The 26269-nt window shown below is 38.9% G+C and overlaps 1 protein-coding gene across 4 annotated transcripts in view; it reads left to right on the top strand.

Moving 5' to 3' along the window:
• NLGN4X (neuroligin 4 X-linked) overlaps window positions 1-26269 on the top strand; it is a 605880-nt gene that overhangs the window by 477291 nt on the left and 102320 nt on the right. For all 4 annotated transcript variants that reach the window (XM_077294721.1, XM_077294722.1, XM_077294719.1 and 1 more), the window contains one exon: window positions 9954-10139. In XM_077294721.1, coding sequence (XP_077150836.1) covers window positions 9954-10139 — 186 coding nt within the window. The remainder of the gene's footprint in view (window positions 1-9953; window positions 10140-26269) is intronic.

The raw sequence follows: 26269 nt of genomic DNA, 5'->3' as shown, positions 1-26269 counted from the left end.
CCCAACATATGGGGTATCAGCGTACTCAGGACAAATTGGACATCATCTTTTGGGGTCCAATTTATCCTGCTACCCTTGGGAAAATACAAAACTGGGGGCCAAAAAATAAGTTTTGTGGGAAAAAAAAGATTTTTTATTTTCACGGCTCTGCGTTGTAAACTGTAGTGAAACACTTGGGGGTTCAAAGTTCTCACAACACATCTAGATAAGTTCCTTGGGGGGTCTAGTTTCCAATATGGGGTCACTTGTGGGGGGTTTGTACTGTTTGGGTACATCAGGGGCTCTGCAAATGCAACGTGACGCCTGCAGACCAATCCATTTAAGTCTGCATTCCAAATGGCGCTCCTTCCCTTCCGAGCTCTGTCATGCGCCCAAACAGTGATTCCCCCCCACATATGGGGTATCGGCGTACTCAGGACAAATTGAACAACAACTTTTGGGGTCCAATTTATCCTGATACCCTTGTGAAAATACAAAACTGGGGGCTAAAAAATCATTTTTGTGAAGAAAAAAAAAAGAATTTTTATTTTCACGGCTCTGCGTTATAAACTGTAGTGAAACACTTGGGGGTTCAAATAACACAACACATCTAGATAAGTTCCTTGGGGGGTATAGTTTCCAATATGGGGTCAATTGTGGGGGTTTGTACTGTTTGGGTACATCAGGGGCTCTGCAAATGCAACGTGACGCCTGCAGACCAATCCATTTAAGTCTGCATTCCAAATGGCGCTACTTCCCTTCCGAGCTCTGTCATGCGCCCAAACAGTGATTCCCCCCCACATATGGGGTATCAGCGTACTCAGGACCAATTGAACAACAACTTTTGGGGTCCAATTTATCCTGATACCCTTGTGAAAATACAAAACTGGGGGCTAAAAAATCATTTTTGTGAAAAAAAAAAAGAAATTTTATTTTCACGGCTCTGCGTTATAAACTGTAGTGAAACACTTGGGGGCTCAAAGTTCTCACAACACATCTAGATAAGTTCCTTGGGGGGTCTAGTTTCCAATATGGGGTCACTTGTGGGGGGTTTGCACTGTTTGGGTACATCAGGGGCTCTGCAAATGCAACGTGACGCCTGCAGACCAATCCATTTAAGTCTGCATTCCAAATGGCGCTCCTTCCCTTCCGAGCTCTGTCATGCGCCCAAACAGTGGTTCCCCCCCACATATGGGGTATCAGCGTACTCAGGACAAATTGGACAACAACGTTTGGGGTCCAATTTATCCTGATACCCTTGTGAAAATACAAAACTGGGGGCTAAAAATCATTTTTGTGAAAAAAAAAAGGAATTTTTATTTTCACGGCTCTGCGTTATAAACTGTAGTGAAACACTTGGGGGTTCAAAGTTCTCACAACACATCTAGATAGTTCCTTAGGGGGTCTACTTTCCAAAATGGTGTCACTTGTAGGGGTTTTTAATGTTTAGGCACATCAGGGGCTCTCCAAACGCAACATGGCGTCCCATCTCAATTCCAGTCAATTTTGCATTGAAAGGTAAAATAGCGCTCCTTCCCTTCCGAGCTCTGCTATGCACCCAAACAGTGGTTTACCCCCACATATGGGGTATCGTCGTACTCAGGACAAATTGCACAACAACTTTTGTGGTCTACTTTTTTCTCTTACCCTTGGGGAAATAAAAAAATGGGGGCGAAATGATCATTTTTGTGAAAAAATATGATTTTTTATTTTTACGGCTCTGCATTATAAACTTCTGTGAAGCACTTGTTGGGTCAAAGTGCTCAACACACATCTAGATAAGTTCCTTAAGGGGTCTACTTTCCAAAATGGTGTCATTTGTGGGGGGTTTCAATGTTTAGGCACATCAGGGGCTCTCCAAACGCAACATGGCGTCCCATCTCAATTCCAGTCAATTTTGCATTGAAAAGTCAAATGGCGCTCCTTCCCTTCCGAGCTCTGCCCTGCGCCCAAACAATGGTTTACACCCACATTTGGGGTATCAGCGTACTCAGGACAAATTGCACAACAATTTTTGGGGTCCAATTTCTTCTCTTACCCTTGGGAAAATAAAAAATTGGGGGCGAAAAGATCATTTTTGTGAAAAAATATGATTTTTTATTTTTACGGCTCTGCATTATAAACTTCTGTGAAGCACTTGTTGGGTCAAAGTGCTCAACACACATCTAGATAAGTTCCTTAAGGGGTCTACTTTCCAAAATGGTGTCATTTGTGGGGGGTTTCAATGTTTAGGCACATCAGGGGCTCTCCAAATGCAACATGGCGTCCCATCTCAATTCCAGTCAATTTTGCATTGAAAAGTCAAATGGCGCTCCTTTCCTTCCGAGCTCTGCAATGCGCCCAAACAGTGGTTTACCCCCACATTTGGGGTATCAGCGTACTCAGGACAAATTGTACAACAAATTGTGGGGTCTATTTTCTCCTGTTACCCTTGGTAAAATAAAACAAATTGGAGCTGAAATAAATTTTGTGTGAAAAAAAGTTAAATGTTTATTTTTATTTAAACATTCCAAAAATTCCTGTGAAACACCTGAAGGGTTAATAAACTTCTTGAAAGTGGTTTTGAGTACCTTGAGGGGTGCAGTTTTTAGAATGGTGTCACACTTGGGTATTTTCTATCATATAGACCCCTCAAAATGACTTCAAATGAGATGTGGTCCCTAAAAAAAAATGGTGTTGTAAAAATGAGAAATTGCTGGTCAACTTTTAACCCTTATAACTCCGTCACAAAAAAAAATGTTGGTTCCAAAATTGTGCTGATGTAAAGTAGACATGTGGGAAATGTTACTTATTAAGTATTTTGTGTGACATATGTCTGTGATTTAAGGGCAAAAAAATTCAAAGTTGGAAAATTGCGAAATTTTCAAAATTTTCGCCAAATATTCGTTTTTTTCACAAATAAATGCAAGTTATATCGAAGAAATTTTACCACTATCATGAAGTACAATATGTCTTGAGAAAACAGTGTCAGAATCGCCAAGATCCGTTGAAGCGTTCCAGAGTTATAACCTCATAAAGGGACAGTGGTCAAAATTGTAAAAATTGGCCCGGTCATTAACGTGCAAACCACCCTTGGGGGTGAAGGGGTTAAGGGTCACCAATCTAACCCAAGAAGAGGTGCGAAACCGGCTAAATAAGATTAAAATAGATAAATCTCTGGGTCCGGATAGCATACACCCACGAGTACTAAGAGAACTAAGTAATGTAATAGATAAACCATTATTTCTTATTTTTAGGGACTCTATAGCAACAGGGTCTGTTCTGCAGGACTGGTGCATAGCAAATGTGGTGCCAATATTCAAAAAGGGCTCTAAAAGTGAAACTGGAAATTATAGGCCAGTAAGTCTAACCTCTACTGTTGGTAAAATATTTGAAGGGTTCCTGAAGGATGTTATCCTGGATTATCTCAATGAGAATAACTGTTTAACTCCATATCAGCATGGGTTTATGAGAAATCGCTCCTGTCAAACCAATCTAATCAGTTTTTATTAAGAGGTAAACTATAGGCTGGACCACGGTGAGTCATTGGACGTGGTATATCTCGATTTTTCCAAAGCGTTTGATACCGTGCTGCACAAGAGGTTGGTACACAAAATGAGAATGCTTGGTCTGGGGGAAAATGTGTGTAAATGGGTTAGTAACTGGCTTAGTGATAGAAAGCAGAGGGTGGTTATAAATGGTATAGTCTCTAACTGGGTCGCTGTGACCAGTGGGATACCGCAGGGGTCGGTATTGGGACCTGTTCTCTTCAACATATTCATTAATGATCTGGTAGAAGGTTTACACAGTAAAATATTGATATTTGCAGATGATACAAAACTATGTAAAGCAGTTAATACAAGAGAAGATAGTATTCTGCTACAGATGGATCTGGATAAGTTGGAAACTTTGGCTGAAAGGTGGCAGATGAGGTTTAACAATGATAAATGTAAGGTTATACAAATGGGAAGAAGGAATCAATATCACCATTACACACTGAACGGGAAACCACTGGGTAAATCTGACAGGGAGAAGGACTTGGGGATCCTAGTTAATGATAAACTTACCTGGAGCAGCCAGTGCCAGGCAGCAGCTGCCAAGGCAAACAGGATCATGGGGTGCATTAAAAGAGGTCTGGATACACATGATGAGAGCATTATACTGCCTCTGTACAAATCCCTAGTAGACCGCACATGGAGTACTGTGTCCAGTTTTGGGCACCGGTGCTCAGGAAGGATATAATGGAACTAGAGAGAGTACAAAGGAGGGCAGCAAAATTAATAAAGGGGATGGGAGAACTACAATACCCAGATAAATTTGCGAAATTAGGATTATTTAGTCTAGGAAAAAGACGTCTGATGGGCGATCTAATAACCATGTACTGTATAAGTATATAAGGGGACAATACAAATATCTCGCTGAGGATCTGTTTATACCAAGGAAGGTGACGGGCACAAGGGGGCATTCTTTGCGTCTGGAGGAGAGAAGGTTTTTCCACCAACATAGAAGAGGATTCTTTACTGTTAGGGCAGTGAGAATCTGGAATTGCTTGCCTGAAGAGGTGGTGATAGTGAACTCAGTTGAGGGGTTCAAGAGAGGCCTGGATGTCTTCCTGGAGCAGAACAATATTGTATCATACAATTATTAGGTTCTGTAGAAGGACGTAGATCTGGGGATTTATTATGATGAAATATAGGCTGAACTGGATGGACAAATGTCTTTTTTCGGCCTTACTAACTATGTTAGTATGTTACCATGTTACTATGTTACATCTGGGACATCATGTCTTGCACCATCCACCAACGTCATGTTGCACCCCAGACTGTCCAGGAGTTGGCGGATGCTTTAGTCCAGGTCTGGGAGGAGATACCTCAGGAGACCATCTGCCACCTCATCAGGAGCATGCCCAGGCACTGTAAGGAGGTCATACAGGCACCTGAAGGCCAAATACACTACTGAGCATCATTTCCTTGTCTTGAGGCATTTCCACTGAAGTTGGATCAGCCTGTAACTTCATTGTCCATTTTGATTTTGAGCATCATTCCAACTTCAGACCTCCATGAGTTATTAGTTGTGATTTACATTGATAATTTTTGGTTTTATTGTTCTCAACACATTCCACTATGTAATGAATAAAGATTTACAACTGGAATATTTCATTCACTGATATCTGGGATGTGGGATTTTAGTGTTCCCTTAATTTTTAGGAGCAGTGTATATAAAAATATGCCAACGGCAAAAGTGACAGTAGAAACAGCATAACAGATGTTTTGGGAAAAATACCACCGTCATTATATGGAAACGTTTTTGCCTAGAAAAACTCAATGGGTTTGCCAGCATCTTAAAGACAACATGTGCACATACCTGTAAGAACAAAATGTAGTTGAAGAAAAAGCCCCATCTTTATAAATTTGTGAGTTTTCTAGTTGTTCATAACACTTTTATTCTCAAGAAAATGTATCTTCCATTAGTAAGTTTTGTTAGTTATTGGGTGCTTTTTCAGTGCTTTTGCTGAACCTATGATTTTCATTAAAAACATTTTTTTGAGACCATATAATATGACTTGTAGGCCAGATCGAAATATTCTGGGGGAAGAAAAATAGACAACAATTTAGCCCAAAAAATAAAAATAGCAAATTTACCTTAGCACTTTATAGCAGGGTTTGTCAATACGAAATGTCAAATGCCAACCAAAAAGTAATTTTTTTCAAGAAAATTGTACATTTTTATGATACATTTTATTAATTCATCAGAAATTTCAAATATTTTATAATAGATTTTTAATTTTTTTGCAGGTGTATGATGTTCTAACATGAAATAAGTTGTATTTCATGACCCTAAAATAATTAACAAACATTTGTATGCACATATGTATCATAATTTTAGGATAACATACCTTTTTAAGGTGCCAAATATTTCTAAATTAGAGATACTTCTTTTTTTTGTCACAATGTTTTAAACTAAATCACAGATTCTGATATATTGTATCTTGTAATTGAAAAGAAATATTCATCATTGAATGGGTCCCAAGTACAGTATGTAGCAGGCTCATGATCTATACCTATTTGTAGGGAATGCTGACTAAATTAAATATCAGTCATCTGTGTTTAAAAGTTGCAGCTAGATCTTAAATTTGCCCCCTACTTTTAACCATTTAGATGTGCTTTTAATCTCTGACAGTGGCATATAAATAGTGCATTTCCAGTTCTCATGTGAATCAGCTTTCATCAACTCTCTGTGACGCAATTTTGAGGAATCAATGGGATACCATAGATGCCAGGGATCCATGACTAAGCTTTAAAGGAAACCATGATTTACACTACCACAGTATTGCAGTATATAGCACCAGGGATCAAAAGATAGCATCTTAAGAATATGAAAATTTGAAAAAATGTTACCTATGTCAGAAAATGGTAATAGAAACAATTTTTATTGCACATTTCAGAATTTTTTTTAATCTACTTAAATAAAAAATTCTATGCATGTTTAGTATCACCACAATAATACTGATCTTGAGAGTCATTCTGTCGTGTTCATTTTACTGCTCAATAAACATCGTTAAAATAAATCCATATAAACAAATGCAAAAATACTTTTATTTTGCAATTTTTCAATACATTGAATAATAAAATGAATAATGTCATTTGAAACCACAGCTTGTCCTGCAAAAATCAAGCCTTTCTGTGGCTATGTCGATAGATAAATATAAAAGTAACTAGATTGTGGCCCGATTCTAACGCATCGGGTATTCTAGAATATGCATGTCCCCGTAGTATATGGACAATGATGATTCCAGAATTCGCGGCAGACTGTGCCCGTCGCTGATTGGTGAAAGCAACCTTTATGACATCATCGTCGCCATGGCAACCATTATGACATCTACATCTCGACCAATCAGAGACGCGGGATTTCCATTATGACATCTACGTCAATACTGTGCCCGTCGCTGATTGGTCGAGGCCCAGGCGGCCTCGACCAATCAGAGACGTGGGATTTCCAGGACACACAGAAAAACCCTTAGACAATTATATATATAGATAACTATTAAGAGAATGGAAAGAAAAACAAAAGTAAAAATGAAAAATTGCCCGGTTGTTAAAGTGTAAAAGATTAATGCATGGTAATTTTAAAAATGTGTTAATTATATATGGACATATAAAATAATATTTTTGAAATATATATATATGTAAAATAAATGTAAAATTTAATTAAAACTGTTATCAATGACCTATTGAAATGCTATGTTTTCCATTAAATTATTCCCCTACAAGTTATAATAAGATAGCTTGAGTATAAGTCAATAACTAATTACAAATAAACACCTAAATAAATGTACTGCAATGCAGACTGCATGACAAGTACTTAATGATTACATTTTAATTGGATTCTTGAGGCTCATTACACTTGTCTAGTTAAATCTGTAAACATATTATTGGTAAATAGATATGTTTTTGCTGTGTTTTCTATATTTATCTGCTTGCTTTATTTTTCTCTTTCACTATGCACCTGGGTTACACATTATTTTTATTCAAACATCATGTTTAAAAGATAACATGCAACCAAAGAAAGAAGGAAAAAAATGAATTGTATTCATTGTCATTCTAAAGAAAATGAAATGTTTACCAATTGTAAATGTAAAAAGAACTTTATGTCAGTAAGGACATGTTTTGAGCAGATTTTTATCAGTGGGTCAATTTTACCATCGATTTATGTTTTTCATTCGAGAAAGTTTCTTAAGCTTCTCCTACCAAACAAAAAGGAAAATGATACAGTATTAGGATGCAACTAGAATGGTGTCCTTGAGTTGTCCAATTTTTTTTATTTACTTGCACTTGTTAGTTTGATCCTAGACTGGGATGCAAATTGGAAAACACTCATTTTTTTTGCAGACTGCTCAGTAAAAAAATAAATCAGATATGTGAACATGCTGACAGATAATACCTTATACACATTCTATACATGAAATTCGTAAATATAACTTGGATGTCTACATTTTTGTCCTACTAATGTCCTTCTCCAGTCTACTGAAAGTACTTGCTTCTCAGGGCCACCAATATCTGCAGCTGCAAGAGAACAGTGGGGAGAGGGGTGAACTTGTTTTACATTTTGACTTTTCCTGTGATCAATTTGTGATTTTAACAAAAAACTGGCAGAACAATAAAAAATGGACAAAATGTCACCTCTTGAAAACAATAATTATTGGTGACTAAAGAATTATCAATTAAAGTAAAAATAGTATTTGGCATATATCCTATCATTACAATCAGTGTTTGATTATTATTATTACCTACTAATCAATTGTCCTTTTAAAAGTCTTGCTGATATTCAGATTTTACCTATGGTTTGCTAAGTAAAATAATTTTAATATTTTAACAAAATTGTTTTACTTTAGAAAAATATACCATGGGAATATAAAGCTATATCAAGTATAGTACAAAAAAGTGTTACACAATCAAGTTCCACAACATCATTACTCATTGCATTGCTTTCATAATTTAATCAGTGAAAAGTTCAGTAAACATCAATATGAGTTAAATAAAAGAATAAATGAAAATACTAATTATGACTAAAAATGAAGATTCACATATTCCGGTTAAACTTTTTTGCTCTTAAACGTAAAAGCACAAACAATAGCTATTTTCTTAAAAAGTTTTGCCTACCCTGGCTTAATTTCATAGCAATATATTTTGTTTCAAGTTCATTCATTACAATTTGCCATTTTGCTGATTTTGAGAAATTGTAACAGTAAACCATTTATATAAATGTTTGAATCAATAGAATGCAGTTAAAAAAAGAACCAAAAGAACAATTCCTATAAATTTTCAAACTTCTAACCTAATCACATTGTTACAAATAAGAAGCAACAATACTTTATTGGGCTTGATAATAATTTATGAGAATAGTAGAAGTCAGTGTTCTATAGCAAAAGTCCCAATAATAAATCAAAAGAATCATAGGAAATCACAAGAATTTGAAATCAAATACATAATTGTTTGACTTTTAAGCCAATTTAGAAATTTTGGGAAAAGAAGCATTCATGTCAAAGTTTTTTTCCTGATATATTTCAGTTATCATATTATATAACACTGTGTACTTAAAATTGCTAATTTTTTCTTACCACCCAGTAAATTCTTATCTTTTTGCCACTCTATCTAGAAACAGGACATTTCTTTTCCATGCATTTACCATTACCAACTTATGCAGGGAATATTGAGGTTCTGTTTCTACATAGAACTTAGAAGAACTCAGCAAGTCAGTTTTTAATTACATGATGTAATAGACATAATGGAAAAGAGAATAATTAGCTGGGTAGAAGGGCAAAATGATCAATTGTAAGTACACAGTGCTATATAATATCATGACTGCAATATATTAAGAGGATACAAATTAAGATGAGTTTGCTTCAACTCAAGATTTGGATGCACAGTCCATGTTTCCTTTTCTACAATAGTTGTGTATATTCATATTTTCTTCTCATCGTTAATTCTTTTTCTAATTTGCTTTCTTTTTCCTTAGCACCTTTAGCATTCTTCCAATTTCACTGACTTAATTTAAATAACAAGAGACTACATAAGGAGTTTTATATATTAGTTTTAAGTTCACTGTCTGAAATTACATGACATGGTTCTCTTCAGTAATCTCTAAAAATGATGTTTCTGGCGAGCTGTGCTTGTAGGATAGCTTGGTTCAGTCAAAAGAGCTTAGGCTAGCAGTAAGATGCTGTTTGGTCATTTCCACAGGATATGCTGAAGTGTAATGCCCTACTTAAAAGTGGTCTTTTCTTCGAATTAGCAAATATGCTTATTCAGATGATGTAAAAAAAGATAAGAAGATCCTCTTATTTGTTTTTATATAAAATTTGCTTAGCTGCATTAAATTAATTTATGAAGTGTGTATAGTATTTGTGATCAATTTCATTTTTTTCTACAATTATGGTGTACTTTTATGGTCATTATTACTTTATGATTATGTACTACATTTTTTTCTTATCACAGGATTCCTGAGTACAGGAGACCAAGCAGCAAAAGGAAACTATGGCTTACTTGATCAAATACAAGCTTTAAGATGGATTGAAGAAAACATTGGAGCTTTTGGAGGTGACCCAAAGAGAGTTACAATTTTTGGTTCTGGGGCTGGAGCATCCTGTGTAAGCCTATTAACCTTATCCCATTATTCTGAAGGTAATACTGTTGAAGACACAATTCTAATTTTCCTACTTGCTATTATCTTAAAATCTAATTGGTCAACATTTTGTAAATTATCATTTTTGAATTGGGACAGCAGTCACAATATTAAAGAAACAAGGAGAGAAAACAATATTTTTTTCTTTCTATGAGCCCATGAATTATAATGATCCTGCTAAATATAACAAGTTATCAAATTAAGTCTTAGGACTGGCAGAATGCACCAAATAATATAAAAAAATATGAGGTGCGTTCGCAGTCCGGGGTCCACCATGCAGAGATGACACCTGCTGCTGAGTAATGGCAGATGGACGCTTGCTCACACGTTGGTTAGACCTCACACAGTGTGAATAGAAGCGAACTCTGTTGTTTCACAGAGTCGCCATGAATACACTGCACCCTGTTAGCAGTCAGGTGGGTGCAGCTGAAAGACACTAGTGGGATCCCTATGAATCACCCCCAGTAAACTGGTGATTGGACTCGCTCTGGCTTTTGAGCCCGCGCCTGAGGACGCCCTGAGTCAGATGCTGAGTCCAAACATTAGTTCCCACCCTACACTGAGCGGCTGTCAGGAAAGCGCACTGATTGCGCACGATGCTGTACAAGCGGGCACTGCGATTAGATGCTGAAACATTAGCAAAGTGTGCAGGTTGCACTGATGGGCGCTAGGTAGCTTCCACCATTCGTGAGCAGTCATCAACACAAGGAATGGGAATGATTAAGGAGCTTTCATCTATCGACATACATCCATCTACACACACAACTTATCAAATTTATACTAGTGCATGGCCGAGAGGCCATTCGAACCTTTTATAGAAGTAGCGCTCCAGGACCTTCCAGATGGTCCAATAGGAGCTGCAACAGTACCTGAGCATGTGACCCCTGACCTCCAATGAAAGGTCATCCTGTGGGCATGCTCAGTATGGGAAAAGCTGGACTTAGTCCCAAAAATGCCTGCTAGCTGCTGATCAGTGCTAGCTACAAAGGCAGAGCCTGGAAAGAGAGCAGTAACCAAGCGCACAGTATCAGCTTGAGCCAGACGCTGGGACCGACTTCTCCACTGAGCAGGTTCCACTGTGGCTGGAGAAGAATGTGAGACCGCAGTAGACATGGTTTGAAATTCCCCCTGTGCAGCGGCGGGAACTCGACACCTAACATTAAGTCAATGATCTTCAAATTATATTGTAAGTTAAAAAAAGGCAAATTGCACTTTTGGAAAAAAATATAATTTATTGACCCCTTTTTCTATCACACCATAATTAGGAGCAGGTAGGTCATGCTTGTGGCTATACTGTACTTTCAAGATATGCGGATTACACACTGTGCTCTCTGTAATTTAACCCTCTCAGTGAGTGATTCATTACTGACCAAAGACTACATTTGTACGCTCAATGGTGTCCACTTGATATTATTAAAAGTTTGTAATGAATGGCCTTGGAAACTCTGGAGGATAAAAATTCCCTCTATTGATATAAAAAAAACATTGAAAGACAAGATGATTTGAAAATTTAGAAACAAAATTTTTTTTCTGTTACACAATGTTTTGTATTGAATAGAATAAGAATAAAAGTACTGTAAACATTTATTGGCAGCATCAGTAAATTCCTCTGGCAAAATGTATTTGGTATACAGTGTTGTGCAAATGTTTTAGACAGGTGTGGAAATGATGCTACAAAGTAAAGAATACTTTCAAAAGTAGAAGTGTTAATTCAATTTTATTATTTAACAAAATCAAAGTGAATGAAATAAAGAGAGATCTAAATCAAATCAATATTTGGTGTGAGCAGCTTTTGCTTTCAAAACAGCATTAAAGCATAAATATTTCTAGGTACACTTGCACATTGCTTTTGAAGAAAATCAACAGGGAGGTTGCTCCAAACCTCTTGGAGAATTTACAATAGATTTTCAGTTAATTTAGCATTGTGTAAAGAATTCTCTTCTCATTTAATTCTAGACAGACTTGATGATGTTAAAATCAGGGCTCTGTGATGGATAGATCTTCTAGGACTCTTTGTTATTTGCTATGGTGAAGATAGTTTTAATTGCATTGGCTGTATGCAGTGGCATAACTAGACTCCAATGGGCCCCAGTACAAGATTTGGACAGCCCCCCATCCTAGTACATCAAAATATGTGTATAAATATATATTTCCTCCATCCTGGTATATACTGTGGCATGTAAAAGTTTGGGCACCCCTGGTCATAATTACTGTTATTGTGAACAGTTAAGCAAGTAGGAGATGAAATGATCTCTAAAAGGCCTAGAGTTAAAGATGACAAGATTCTTTTGTATTATAGTCAAAAAATATACAGTACAGACCAAAAGTTTGGACACACCTTCTCATTTAAAGATTTTTCTGTATTTTCATGACTATGAAAATTGTACATTCACACTGAAGGCATCAAAACTGAATGCATTAACACATGTGGAATTATATACTTAACAAAAAAGTGTGAAACAACTGAAATTATGTCTTATATTCTAGGTTCTTCAAAGTAGCCACCTTTTGCTTTGATGACTGCTTTGCACACTCTTGGCATTCTCTTGATGAGCTTCAAGAGGTAGTCAACAGGAATGGTCTTTCAACAATTTTGAAGGAGTTCCCAGAGATGCTTAGCACTTGTTGGCCCTTTTGCCTTCGCTCTGCGGTCCAGCTCACTCCAAACCATCTAGAAGACCATCTATGAAGATTTTTCTCTTCATAGGTATATTTTGGATTTACAAGCGGTGATACGTTCAAAAGGGGCTGCTACTATGTACTAGACATGCAGGGTGCCCAAACTTTTGGATCAGCCCATTTTCCTTTATGTAATTTTTAAGATGTAAAAGATGAAACCATATGAGTATTTATTAGCCTAAAATACAAAGGAAATATGTCATCTTTAAATTTAGGCCTTTTAGAAATAATTTCATCTTTATATACCAGACATCCTATATACAGCTCTGGCAAAAATTAAGAGACCACTGCAAAATGTTCAGTTTGTCTGATTTTTCTCTTCATAGGTATATATTTTTGAGTAAAATGTAAATTATTCTTTTATTCTATAAACTTCTGACAACATGTCTCCAAATTTCCAAGCAATAAATTTTGTATTTTTTTTCTGAAATGGAGAAATGGTCAAAATTTTAAAAAAACAGTGCTTTCAGACCTCAAATAATGCAAAGAAAACAAGTTCATAATCATTTAGAAACAACAATACTAATGTTTTAACTCAGGAAGAGTTCAAAAATCAATATTTTGTGGAATAACCATGATTTCTAATCACAGCTTTCATGCATCTTGGCATGTTTTCCACCAGTCTTTCACACTGCTTCTGGTGCAAAAATGTAAGCAGTTCTTCTTTGTTTGATGGCTTGTGACTATCCATCATCCTCTTGACAGGGCTTTGATGTGGTGGTCACTTAATTTTTGCCAGAGCAGTATGTCCCTTATCTTGGGCCCCATCCTGATATATATTCCTTATCTAGGTAATATGTCCCTTATCCTGGTATATCTCCTTCATCATGGGCACCATCCTGGTAATATGACCCTTTTCTTATTATATAATAATAATAATAATTTTTATTTATATAGCGCCAACATATTTTGCAGCACTTTACAATTAAGCGGGGACATGTACAGACAAATTCAATACAAGTTAAGACAATTTAAAAAGTGACATTAGGAGTGAGGTCCCTGCTCGCAAGCTTACAATCTACAAGGAAATGGGGGGACACAATAGGTGAAAAGTGCTTGTTATTTCAGGTCTGGCAATTATAATAAATAGGGATTTTCATATAAAGCTGCATGATCCGGTCATCAGCCCGTGTGTTTAAGTGCAATAGTCAAGTATCAAGTGCAGTTATCATGTGCATGGAGGGTGTGGAGACAGATGAATAGTAGGGTGCAGATTTAGGATAATATTTGGAAGGAGGGAACAGGGCAAGTTAGTTTACTGAGTAGTTGATGTGGTAGGCTTGTTTGAAGAGATGAGTTTTTAGAGCATGCTTGAATAGGTCGGGGCTAGGTATCAGTCTGATCGTCTGGGGAAGTGCATTCCAGAGAGCTGGCACAGCACGAGAGAAGTTTTGGAGACGGAGGTGCAAGGTTCGGATTACGGGGGATGTTAGCCTTAGGTCATTTGTAGAACGGAGGGCACGTGTAGGGTGATAGACAGAGATGAGAGAGGAGATATAAGGCGGTGCAGAACTGTGGAGGGCTTTGTGAGTGAGAGAGATGAGTTTATACTGGACCCTGTAGCGAATGGGTAGCCAGTGTTATATGTCCTTTACCCTGGGTCTCATCCTGTTAATATGCATACAAAGGAAAGAGGGTGGTTCTCCAGCAAAGACAATGTTAGGGTCACACTAAATAAGATATGATAATAAAGTGCGTTCACCACCCGGAGTCCACCGTGCAGAGATGGTATACTGCAGCTAAGAGGACAATGGCGAAACAAGCAGCGAGCGTAACTGAATCGCATTGAGTTAAACGTCACTCAGCGGAGAAGCATGTGGCTGTGCCTATCGAACACAGTGACACAAAAGAAACTCTGCAGCAGAACTGTGTTTATAGGTACACAGCCGCAGAGTGATAATGGCGCTAAATGCGAACCCTGTTAGCTTCACAGGCGTATGCAAGCCCCACTGGGGCAGGGGAACTGGAAGTGGACTCCAAGCACTCATAGAACCCCTCACAAGAGAAGCCAGAATTCTAAAGGCCTGATGCCAGCCCTCAATTCGTACACACAATCTCCTCTCTGGAGGAGCCGGAATTCTAAAGGCACTAAGCCTGCCCTGATCACATACAACTGAGTCCACAGTACCAATAGATTCCTCACACACACAGAACATAAATGATCTTAGCGCCAAAGATCCTTTTATAGATTTTGTCAATCAGACAGGACCTTGCTCACGGGCCAATCTGGAGCTGGACCAGGACCTGAACATGTGACGGCTGACGACCAAAGAGAAGTTGCCTCACAAGCATGCCCAGTATAGTGAAATCTGGACTTAGTCTCAGAAGAGAACGCTCGCTGCAGTAACTTATTAGTTACCATAGCTGACTGAGTCTGAGCAAGATGCCGAGACTGACTTCTTTACTGAGCAGCATCCACTGCGGTCGGAACAGAACGGCCGACCGAAGAGGAAGATAAGGCTTGGAATCTATCCTGTGCAGCAGAAAAATCCCCATGCCTAACAAACAAATCCAATTAAAGTGAAAAAAAAAATTAAAGTAGTAAAAAAATGAAAAAAACACACTGGTCACCATGAAGGTCCACAATACATAACCGACGCGTTTCATCTAGAAGCCTTAATCATGATATGTAACATTGGAAAAAGAGGTTACTATATACATACAACTCTGAAATAACACAGATGTCTGAAAGACATTAACCAAATTCACATGAAGTTTTAACCCTGTGTGGTTCAGAAACAGCTTAGTATATGAAACCTATAAGTGGGCAATAAAGTAATAAACCAATACATAATGAAACAATTAATAATGAGCAAAGTGCAAATAAAATAAAATAAAGCACAAAAAGAAAAATAAGAAAAATATGTATTTTGTTATGTAAAAAGTATAATCAATTATATTGTAAAATCAAATCTTGTCAGATATTCATACCAAGTGGAACTCTAGTTTGCAGTTTAAAAATCCAATACACAAATCAGTGAGAGAGAACTCACATAATGTCCCACAACTATGTCAAAACCTCCCAAAAATGGACATTATACCAAAGTATCCAAAACCACTTTTAAATAGTTTATTAAATATGTATATTTTTTTTAAAACAATGAAGATGGAAAGACTGACAAGATAATCCACAATACATATTACTTTACATAAAAAACATTATATAGGGTACATATCAAATAAACATGCTGGATAATAGTCCCCAGTGGGACAGATCTACAGGTATATACATATATCATAAGCGGTCTAAAAGAGACCAAGTAAGGTGCAAGAGAAAAAGTCTCTGAACAAACATTAATACCAGTGAAAAGATGATCCGTGGTTCTCCTGGACTCCCACTCCAACGTACGTTTCACCTCTGTGGCTTTTTCAAGGACTCATACTGAAAGGGGAAATATCAATAGTCTCTTCAGCAACACTCTCAGTTAATGTAATGTTCAAATAAATCATACTTATGGAGGAGATATTGCATGTAAAAGTCAGATTGAACTCATTGCTGTTCATATGAGAAATGAATTTATGCGCCTCCATTTCTGAACCTTTCCAAATGATAATTAAGTCATCAATATAACGACCATAAAATTCTAGTTGGTCACTGAATGTGTTGTTGCTGGAAAAGATGAATCTTTCTTCCCAAACTGCTACAATTATATTGGCAAGAAAAAGGGAAAATTTCTTCCCCATACTGACTTCCCTGGTCTGCAAGAAAAATTTGGCAACAAAAGAAAAATAATTACATGATAATTAAAAAGCTACTGCTGCCATAATAAATGGCCTTGAATGGCTCAGTGCGATGGTCCCTGCCTAACCAGAGTGCTTCTGAATGTGGTGAGTTGAATTTCTTTGTCCCATTTACCTCTGGTATCTATTCTGGTAAGATGTCTCTTATACTGGGATATGTCCCTTATTCTGGGCCGCATTCTGGTAATATGTTCGTTATCCTGGTATATGTCTCTTATCTTGGGTGGCGGCTCCATACTGGTATTTGTCCCCTGTTCTACCGCTGTTCTTTATTGCATAGAAAAAAATAAACTCTTATACTCACCTTCCTTCTGCTCCCTCGCTGCGTGGCATCCTCTTTTGAAGCCTTGAACTGCCTTTAGTGTGCGAGCAACAGGAGCTCATGTGCCCCCAGTCACATACATGCTAACATCAGCTGCTAGCTTCTGATTGGCTGGCAGCATATTGTCGCACACATTTGAAGTTTCTGCTGGTGTTGGCAGGTCCCCACCTGCATGGGCCCATTCACAGTTATGACTTATGTGACCGCACTCGTTATGCCCCTGGCTGTATGTCAAGGGTCATTGTCTTGTTGTAGAATAAATTTGAAAAACAATGACTTGCCTCACTGATGGTATCAAATGAATGAGAAATATTTCTCTCTTTTTCTTAGCATTGATAACAAATTTAATATTTATTAAATCCCCAAAGTGCTTTTTGGAAATGCAGCTTCAAATGTGCACAGAAAGACCACCATGATTCACTGTTGCCTGCAGACACTCATTAATGTTCCGTTCTCCAACCATTCAGCAAACTGCCTGCTATTACAACCAAATATTTAAAATGTTGACCTACTGCCATTTCTCTGCATCCGTGTTCCTATATTTTCTTGCATAGTAAAGTTTTTCGGCCTTATTTCCATGTCAGAGGTTTGGCTTCATGGATGCAATCTTTCCATGAAAACCACATTTTGTCACACTTTTTTCAACATATGAATGTAGCTTAGTCCCCCTGTTTACTGCTAGCTCCAAACTGATAACACTGTTTGACATCTTTCCATTTGGGCTAGAAGTGGGATTCATGAGATTAGATGAGCACACTGTCATGATATTTCGGTGTTTTGCATGTGAGTGGGCGGTCACATGACTCAATGCATGTGATTTACATATTTGCCAGCTAGACTTCTGCAGTCCTTTAATTTCTCTTGCATTAAGAGAAGCTGGGTGAGATGTGTGGCGGCAATTATGTAAAAAGCATACATGTTGTAACCCACTTGCATAGGGAATACAGGGGAATCGTGACAGTGTGCACATCACAAACTGTCTTGATACAGTGATTGCAGACTTTTCTTCTAAAACCAGATTACTGCTTTAAGTTGTATACATCGCTATTGCTCCAATGAAATGTGCAACTTGTCCAACAAAATAAAAATATCATAAATCTATGTCGCCATTCAAGTTCTGCAAAGCAATCTGCAGGACCCTGGTCCATCGGCCTAATTAGTATTCTGTGGCAGATAATCTGTGGCATTCAAAATTTCCTTGTATTTTATGGTGTCCTGGATGCTTCTTATGATTAGTTATATTCAGAATTGGAATCTACTAGTACGCTTGTCACATGGATTTGTCCATACACATACTCATAGTACCACCATTGCTGATGGTAAGACAGTGTGTAAAAGTGTATGTAGAGACAAAACCAGGAACTAGTAAAGTCTAGTCATTAATTCATTTATAAATTCATACTAGAAATAACAGAAAAAAGCACTAATATAAGAAAAGATGCTGCAGTACTGTTATACACTCACCGGCCACTTTATTAGGTACACCTGTCCAACTTCTTGTTAACACTTAATTTCTAATCAGCCAATCACATGGCGGCAACTCAGTGCATTTAGGCATGTAGACATGGTCAAGACAATCTCCTGCATTTCAAACCGAGCATCAGTATGGGGAAGAAAGGTGATTTGAGTGCCTTTGAACGTGGCATGGTTGTTGGTGCCAGAAGGGCTGGTCTGAGTATTTCAGAAACTGCTGATCTACTGGGATTTTCACGCACAACCATCTCTAGGGTTTACAGAGAATGGTCCAAAAAAGAAAAAAAATCCAGTGAGCGGCAGTTCTGTGGGCGGAAATGCCTTGTTGATGCCAGAGGTCAGAGGAGAATGGGCAGACTGGTTCAAGCTGATAGAAAGGCAACAGTGACTCAAATCGCCACCCGTTACAACCAAGGTAGGCCTAAGAGCATCTCTGAACGCACAGTGCGTCGAACTTTGAGGCAGATGGGCTACAGCAGCAGAAGACCACACCGGGTACCACTCCTTTCAGCTAAGAACAGGAAACTGAGGCTACAATTTGTACAAGCTCATCGAAATTGGACAGTAGAAGATTGGAAAAACGTTGCTTGGTCTGATGAGTCTCGATTTCTGCTGCGACATTCGGATGGTAGGGTCAGAATTTGGCGTAAACAACATGAAAGCATGGATCCATCCTGCCTTGTATGGAGCATCTTTGGGATGTGCAGCCGACAAATCTGCGGCAACTGTGTGATGCCATCATGTCAATATGGACCAAAATCTCTGAGGAATGCTTCCAGCACCTTGTTGAATCTATGCCACGAAGAATTGAGGCAGTTCTGAAGGCAAAAGGGGGTCCAACCCGTTACTAGCATGGTGTACCTAATAAAGTGGCCGGTGAGTGTAATATGAGTAATTTAGTTGTTCAATAAAACAAAAAAGTCAGAAGAGACTTATACAAAACCCCTTTTTCCATTTAAGACAAACATATAATACTCTTAATTAGAGATGAGATAACTTGTTTGTCAATCTTTCACCAATCTCAAATATGGCATGAACGTAGCACATCCAGATTTTTGTTCGGTTTCACAAACATTTTTACTCAAAGTCAGCAAATATGGTCTCAGCTTGGTAAATGATTTTGTTCCACAAATGCTTTTGTGATGAACTTTGGCTAGGATAGTGGTGCTGTTTGATGAGCGGAGGTGATGAGGAGATGAGTGAAAGAGGTGTAGAGAAGTTAGAGGAGTGTCACGCTCTTTTTTTTCCTCCCTTAACTTTATGTGTGTTTATTCCAGCAGCCAATCAGGGTGTAGAAACCATCCACAATGACAAGACTCAAGGGCTTGTGTCATGAACTACTGAAGTTACATGTCTCTCTCCAGACTGAACATGTTGTTTTGGTGCCATTTTGTCAGTGTAGAAGTGCAGAGAGACTGCTCCTGGTGTTGCTACCGGATAGTCAAAAAGTGTTTTTGGTGGTTGATTGTCAGACAGTTAGTTTATGTTCAGATACATAGGATCCTGTGTGGCTGTGAAATCGACCTTCTAGCAGATCAATCGTTTTTGATCAGTGTGACACCAGGGCACATTGCAGCATATAACATTTTTGTGCTGCTAATATTGTGCTGGAGCCAGGATTCCACATGTGAGAGTCTAAATTGTTTAATCTATTAGCAAGCTCCAGAAAGCAGGAGTCATTTCAGTATCTAATAACTTTTTGTTCATAATTTTGCTCCATTCATGAGTCCACAATTGAGAATCTAAATTGTTAGTTTTAATACCCTGCTCCAGAAAGCTGGGGACATTTAAGTATCTAATAATTTTTTGATCATATTTTTGCTCCATCCATGTGTCCACATTTGAGTATCTAAATTGCTTGTAAAAAAAAACATGGTCCTGAAACACAGTCACATTTGGGCTGAAAAATATTTTAATGTGGTAATATTTAGGGGTAGGTAGGAGTTCACATTTGTACCAAATATGCCAAAACAATGAGAAAGGACCATAGGGCAATCTCCCAACACAATGTGGACAATGCCAGAGGACAGACTGGAGCCTATGTATCCACAAAAAAGTATACAACTTACTTCTTATAAAAAGTATAAATTTTATTGAACATATTTAAAAATTGCAGTAATCACATAAAGATAACTTGAAAAAGACAGTTACTAATATCAGGAGAATGGTGAAGACACAAAATATGTGACCACACAAACAGGCAGTTACCACTAAATGATAGTAGAGAAAATACCTAGGTCTCTTTATATGCCACAACAGTCCAATATAAATCACAGTGGACAGCAGAAAGCTAATTTCCAGGGAAGGAGCTATCAGAAACACTATAAATTCAAACATTATAAATTTCCCCAGAGTAGAAATAGTATTTTAAGGCTCTGGCACACCTTCCACTACAGGCAGGCAACCAGATGGAGACCCAACTTGCAGTCAACACATTTCATAAAATTGTTAGTAACATCTGCAGCAGTAGCAACAGCAGGCACAGAAGCCACAAAAAAGCTGTCACAGACTGCAATAACTCAAGATCAATGCACCGCACTAAAAACTGCCTAGTTTGCCCAGTCTGTGACTGGAGTATAAAAGTCATTGTAGATCCGTGACTTGTTCATTTTGATGAAAGTTAGATGGTCTACACTTTCAAGGCACTAACAAATTCATTTATCTGTCAGTACACCACCAGCAGCGCTAAAGACACATTCTGAGAGAACATTGACAACTGGGCATGACAAAACCTCCAAGGCATGACAGGTGAGCTCAAGCCACTCTTCCAGTTTGGAAAACCAAAATGCAAATGGGTCCAAACCACTAATGGCATTGACATTGAACTTGAGATACTCCTGCACCATCTTCTCCAGTCATTCACTGTGTCTCAGACTTGTACTCTGTGCTGTTGTTGCTTGGGCTGGTCTAAAATATATGAGAAATGCCTCACGTTATTTTTCTTTATTATTTACTTTATTCACTTACAAAGAACCATTAATTGCACAGCATTTCACATACATTTTCCGCATTGTCCACATTGTGGCTTACAATCTAAATATCCTATCAGTATGTCTTTGTCATGTGAGAGGAAAATTGAGCATCCAGAGGAAACCCAGAAAAACATAGGGAGAACATATAAACTCCTTGCAGATGTTGTCATTTGTAGGGTTTAAAGCCACGACTCCAGTGCTGAAAAGCTGCAGTGATAACCACTAAGTCACCATGCTGTCTATGCCACTTACACTGCTGCTAATGTTTTTGCATTGCACACTGTGTCTCTCACTTGTGCCTTAGGGAAAACCACTCTAAAGATTGTCTAAAAGCGTTTTTTGATACTCCAGCTTGCGCACATCCCTTTGGCTAAATTTACTCTTGTACCGTGGATCTAACAGAGTGGCAACCCAGTGTTCGGGACTATTTCTAACCCTTAAAAATACAGGCATCATTCTGAAGACAGTGTAGCAAGAAGACATTCATGTGTCAGGCACTTCCATGTCATCAAAGTCCATGGTGTGTCTGTGGCAAAGTAACACTTAAGGTTGCTTCCTTGGTCCCCTCCCACCAACCAAGGACAACAGGAGATCATTATCCTCTTCATCTCCTGACTGTTGCAGGTCCATCACCTCTTCCTCCTCATCCTACTCCATTTGTTCCTTGGCCCCTACACCTTCACTGATAGTTTGTCTGGTACCATGATCCCAACTTGGTCACTATAATCCACCTTCCCATTGCACCCATCTGTGCGACAACAGTCTGGAGATTAGAGATATTGTTATCCCTTCCAGATCCTCCTCTGCTTCCTCCTCTTCCTCTGGACCACCACCTCCTCCTGCAAACTATTCAATGTATTCTCCAGCATGTATATGAGCAGAATAGTGATGCTGATGATGGTATTGGTATCTTGGTAGCCATTTTGAAACTGTGGAGAAGGGTGCAGAGAACCTACATCTGTTCCCACCATAGGCAGAGTGGAATTTCACCTCGTTGGCACAGCATATATCAATCGGTTACACGATAGCTCAAAAGACTCCAGTAGTAATGCAATTTAATGGCACATGGGATGTGGACTCCAGTAATGAGCACACAGCGACTGCGCTTTCTGCAGCAGAACATCCAGGCTGGAATAGCGGCATAGAAATTGCTGTACTACCAGGTTGAGGACATCAGTCATGCAAGGCACGTGTGTGAGGTTGCCCCGGCATAGGTCCGCCACCAGGTAAGCACTGTTATCGCATACAACCTTCCCTGATTGCAGGTTCAGAGGACACAGACATTGTTGAAGTTTGATCTGGTTAGCTACCCCCATGCTTGAGCTATGTGACTGCGATCTACAAGGCATATTAATTGAAATACCAACTGATTGTGTTTTTTCCGTGGCTGCACAGTATGCAAGTGGGATGGATTCTCTATGTACTGTTGGAAAGCGTGTTTAATTAACATAGAGGTTGAGGGCACAGGTGGAGGCCCTAGAGGAGGTGGAGGCGCAGAAGCAGTAGATGAAGGGTTAGATACAGAAGTTTGTCCCACAAGCCTTGGGGATTCCAAGATTTGCTGCCTAGTGACACTTTGGTGTCTAGTGTTTTATTTCACTTGGTGTGTTTTGGTTTAGTTCTCCATCCTCTGTGGTGTAGTGATCTAATTATCCATCCCCTAGTTCTCCAAACCAACTGATTGTGTTTCTTCCATGGCTGCGCAGTACGCAAGTGGGATGGATTCTCTATGCACTGTTGAAAAGCGTGTTTCATTAAAAGAGAGGTTGAGGGCACAGGTGGAGGCCCTAGAGGAGGTGGAGGCACAGAAGCAGTGGATGAAGGGTTAGGTACAGAAGTTTGTCCCGAAAGTCTTGGGGATTCCAAGATTTGCTGCCTAGTGACACTTTGGTGTCTAGTGTTTTATTTCACTTGGTGTGTTTTGGTTTAGTTCTCCATCCTCTGTTGTGTAGTGATCTAATTCTCCATCCCCTGATGTGTAGCGGTTTAGTGCTACAAAAGTAGATGTTTAGTAGTTTAGTTCTCCAACCCCAGTTGTCTAGTAATTTAGTTCTCCATCTAATAGTGTGTAGTCATTTTGTTCTTCACCAGCGCCCTGCAATCCTTAGGGATTTCAAGACTTATGGCGCAGCCTCTTCCCCACCTGCCACCACAGCCAACAGAGTCACCCAGTGCCCAGTCAGCAGGATGTAATGCCCATGTTTGCTCGTCCAGGTGTCAGTGGTGAGATGCACACTGGCAGTCATAATTTTTTTCAGGAATGGGTGATGCTGTCTGTGACACGCTGGTGTAGTGAATGCACATCTTTCTTAAAGAAGTAACGGCAACTGGGCTACTGGTACTGGGGGACTGCAACTGCCATCAGCTTTTCTGTATCCACCAGGCGGGAAAGGCTCCATTTCCGTTGCCAACAGATTGGATTGGCCAACAAATTTGTCAAGGATTTCATCTCATTATGACAGAGATCACAAGACTGGAGTCATGCAGCACCACCTGCTGTGATATTTGGAGTAAAAAGCTCTCAACTGGCCCCTATTTTCCAGGCAATTACATGATTGGGTGATCAAATGAAGATTCTACAGGCTGATACCAATAATTATCAGAAAATGAACAGTGAGCATACAACATATACACCTCTGAATTACAACACAGGGAATATGTGTATATACTGCCATACGATCACTGGTAAATCCATGATAACCTCACACTAATCGCTGCCACCAACAATTCTTTTTTTTTAAATAAATGCAGGCTGATTGGACAACATTCTTCTTTTGAGGTCAACACCATCGGGCTCCTCCATCCCCTCTCACTCAGAGTAGCGGACATATACCATCCCCCAAGCTCATTCATCCACTTCCTTGACCATTTTTGTCCCTGGCTGCTGCACTTTATGTCTTTAGAATTGCTCACCCTTACCCTTGGAGACATCAACATCCCCATTAAAAGCCCCACCTCCCCAACTGCATCCCTTGATCTGGTCTTTGTGCAGCTCTGTTCAATATCTAACCTAAATAACTCACCTCTTCCCCGCTTTGCTCCAAGAAAATTAGGACTAACCACAACTTACAGAGTTTTAGGTACTCCCTAACTCTAGAATTCGTGACATGAAAAATCTACACTTTTACGTAACGAGGGCCTTTTAGGCCCCGTGCAAACCGTATGGAGAAACTCACATAAGTAACTTTTGCAAGTTTTTTTCAAAACTGCAAAATAAGATATGAATAATGCACAACATTTTAATGATAGTTTTTTGCAGAAAACACCAAAAAAACATTTTTTTTCCAAATTTCAAGCAAAGATATCAAAAACACACAAAGGTATTTAAATCTAGAGTAAATGTAGACATTTTCCACACAAGTGGTACAATATCGCTCAGTTTTCCTATCTAAATTTCTTGGACAAATGAAATAACGCTTTTGTTTTCTTTCTCCTGGCCCTGGAGCAGCTCTTATCTTTTCTACTTTCTTTTAGGTGGTGTAAAATTCTCTGGATTTTTGTGGCTCACAAGCTCTACCCTTTGCAAGCTTCTTATAGAAATAAAGAAACTGAAAATAAGTCAGACTTCCTTACAACCTCAAATAATCACAGGTCCTTCAGCAATTAGCTCACAGTGTATACTGTCCTCATTACTCTCTACACAGCTCATTACTGTGTTCAGAAGAACCTGAGATGATGTCATGGCCTTATCACTCCCTCCCAAAATCATGTGACATCCTCACATGGCATGATCCACCCCCTGGCCCCTTCACAAGCAGCCTTGACTACAAATAAAGTAACTTGAGTCACAAACAGTGTTGAGTACATGATAAAAATAGGGGTCTAAAAGGCCCCGTTCCATACAGATGTGGTTTTCTCCCAAAAAAACATTGTTATACCAAAATGCCTATCAAAAAAAATTATATAAACAACTGATATTACCAACGACATACTTGAGGAATACCAGGAGTTTCAAAATTCTGACTAAAGTAATTTTGCAGATAATAGCAAAAAAAGTAAGCGCCGGGGCCAAAAAGGCACCCGATCCGCATTCTAGGGCTAAAAACACATCTGTTTAGGGCAGCCTATCACATTCCCTAATCAAAGTCTTTTTTATATATAGCCTATTCTCTTCTCTGAACATAATTTGCCAACAAACTCCACAGCACCCAAAGCACTACAAATATTGGCTTGTGACTATCTCAGCCAGTCTTTATCTGCCCCCATTTCCTCAAGATGGCTGGACAATCACTGTAAATAAGTATCTGTACTTTGAGTCGCCCATACCTCATTTGTACACTTTACTTTTTATGTTACTTTGCAACATATCACTGTTTTATACAAACTGCTGAGTGGTAAAGCACTGCAGAATATGTTTGCGCTATATAAAGAAAGATTATCATTATTACTAGATTGGAGATGGTGAACTTAAAGCTCTTAGCTTTGCCATGTGTATTAGGAAACAATCTTTTACATGCCCACAACTGCACAAGCGAGGGCTGGCTGCTGTGCTGAGGGAGGGTGGAGTAGGGTGGACATGACAAACTGCTGTAATGGGAGTGAGGTACAGGCAGGGCTGTTATGCTGGATTGAGAAAGATGTGATGTGCTCGGTATCTGAGATCGGTCAAAAACAGCAGGCAAATTCACTTGCATAACAGCTGACAGCTGTCATTCATGACAATGTAGCAGGTAACCATGTGGAAGTTGTGTGGATGGAAACCTGGGTAAGAACAATTGGCACATTGAGAAGGAGAAATAAGCAGCAGATGTAGTTGATGGGGTGGCTGTTGTGAACTCTGTGTTCGGGCTCCCTCTTGTGGTCACTGGTGGTATGGTGTGACTTTTGCTATGGGCTCCCCCTGGTGGCTTTGTCTGTTATCCTGCTGGTCTCTGGCTATCAGCTGGTTCGTTATCCTCTGGGAGGTTCCTATATAGCTCTGTTTTACTTTCACTTGTTGACA

This window comes from Ranitomeya variabilis, chromosome 3, assembly GCF_051348905.1.
Source record: "Ranitomeya variabilis isolate aRanVar5 chromosome 3, aRanVar5.hap1, whole genome shotgun sequence".
NCBI classification, from domain to species: Eukaryota; Metazoa; Chordata; class Amphibia; order Anura; family Dendrobatidae; genus Ranitomeya; species Ranitomeya variabilis.
Note: the sequence above shows the minus strand (reverse complement) of the source record. Positions and strands in the feature narration are given on the sequence as shown.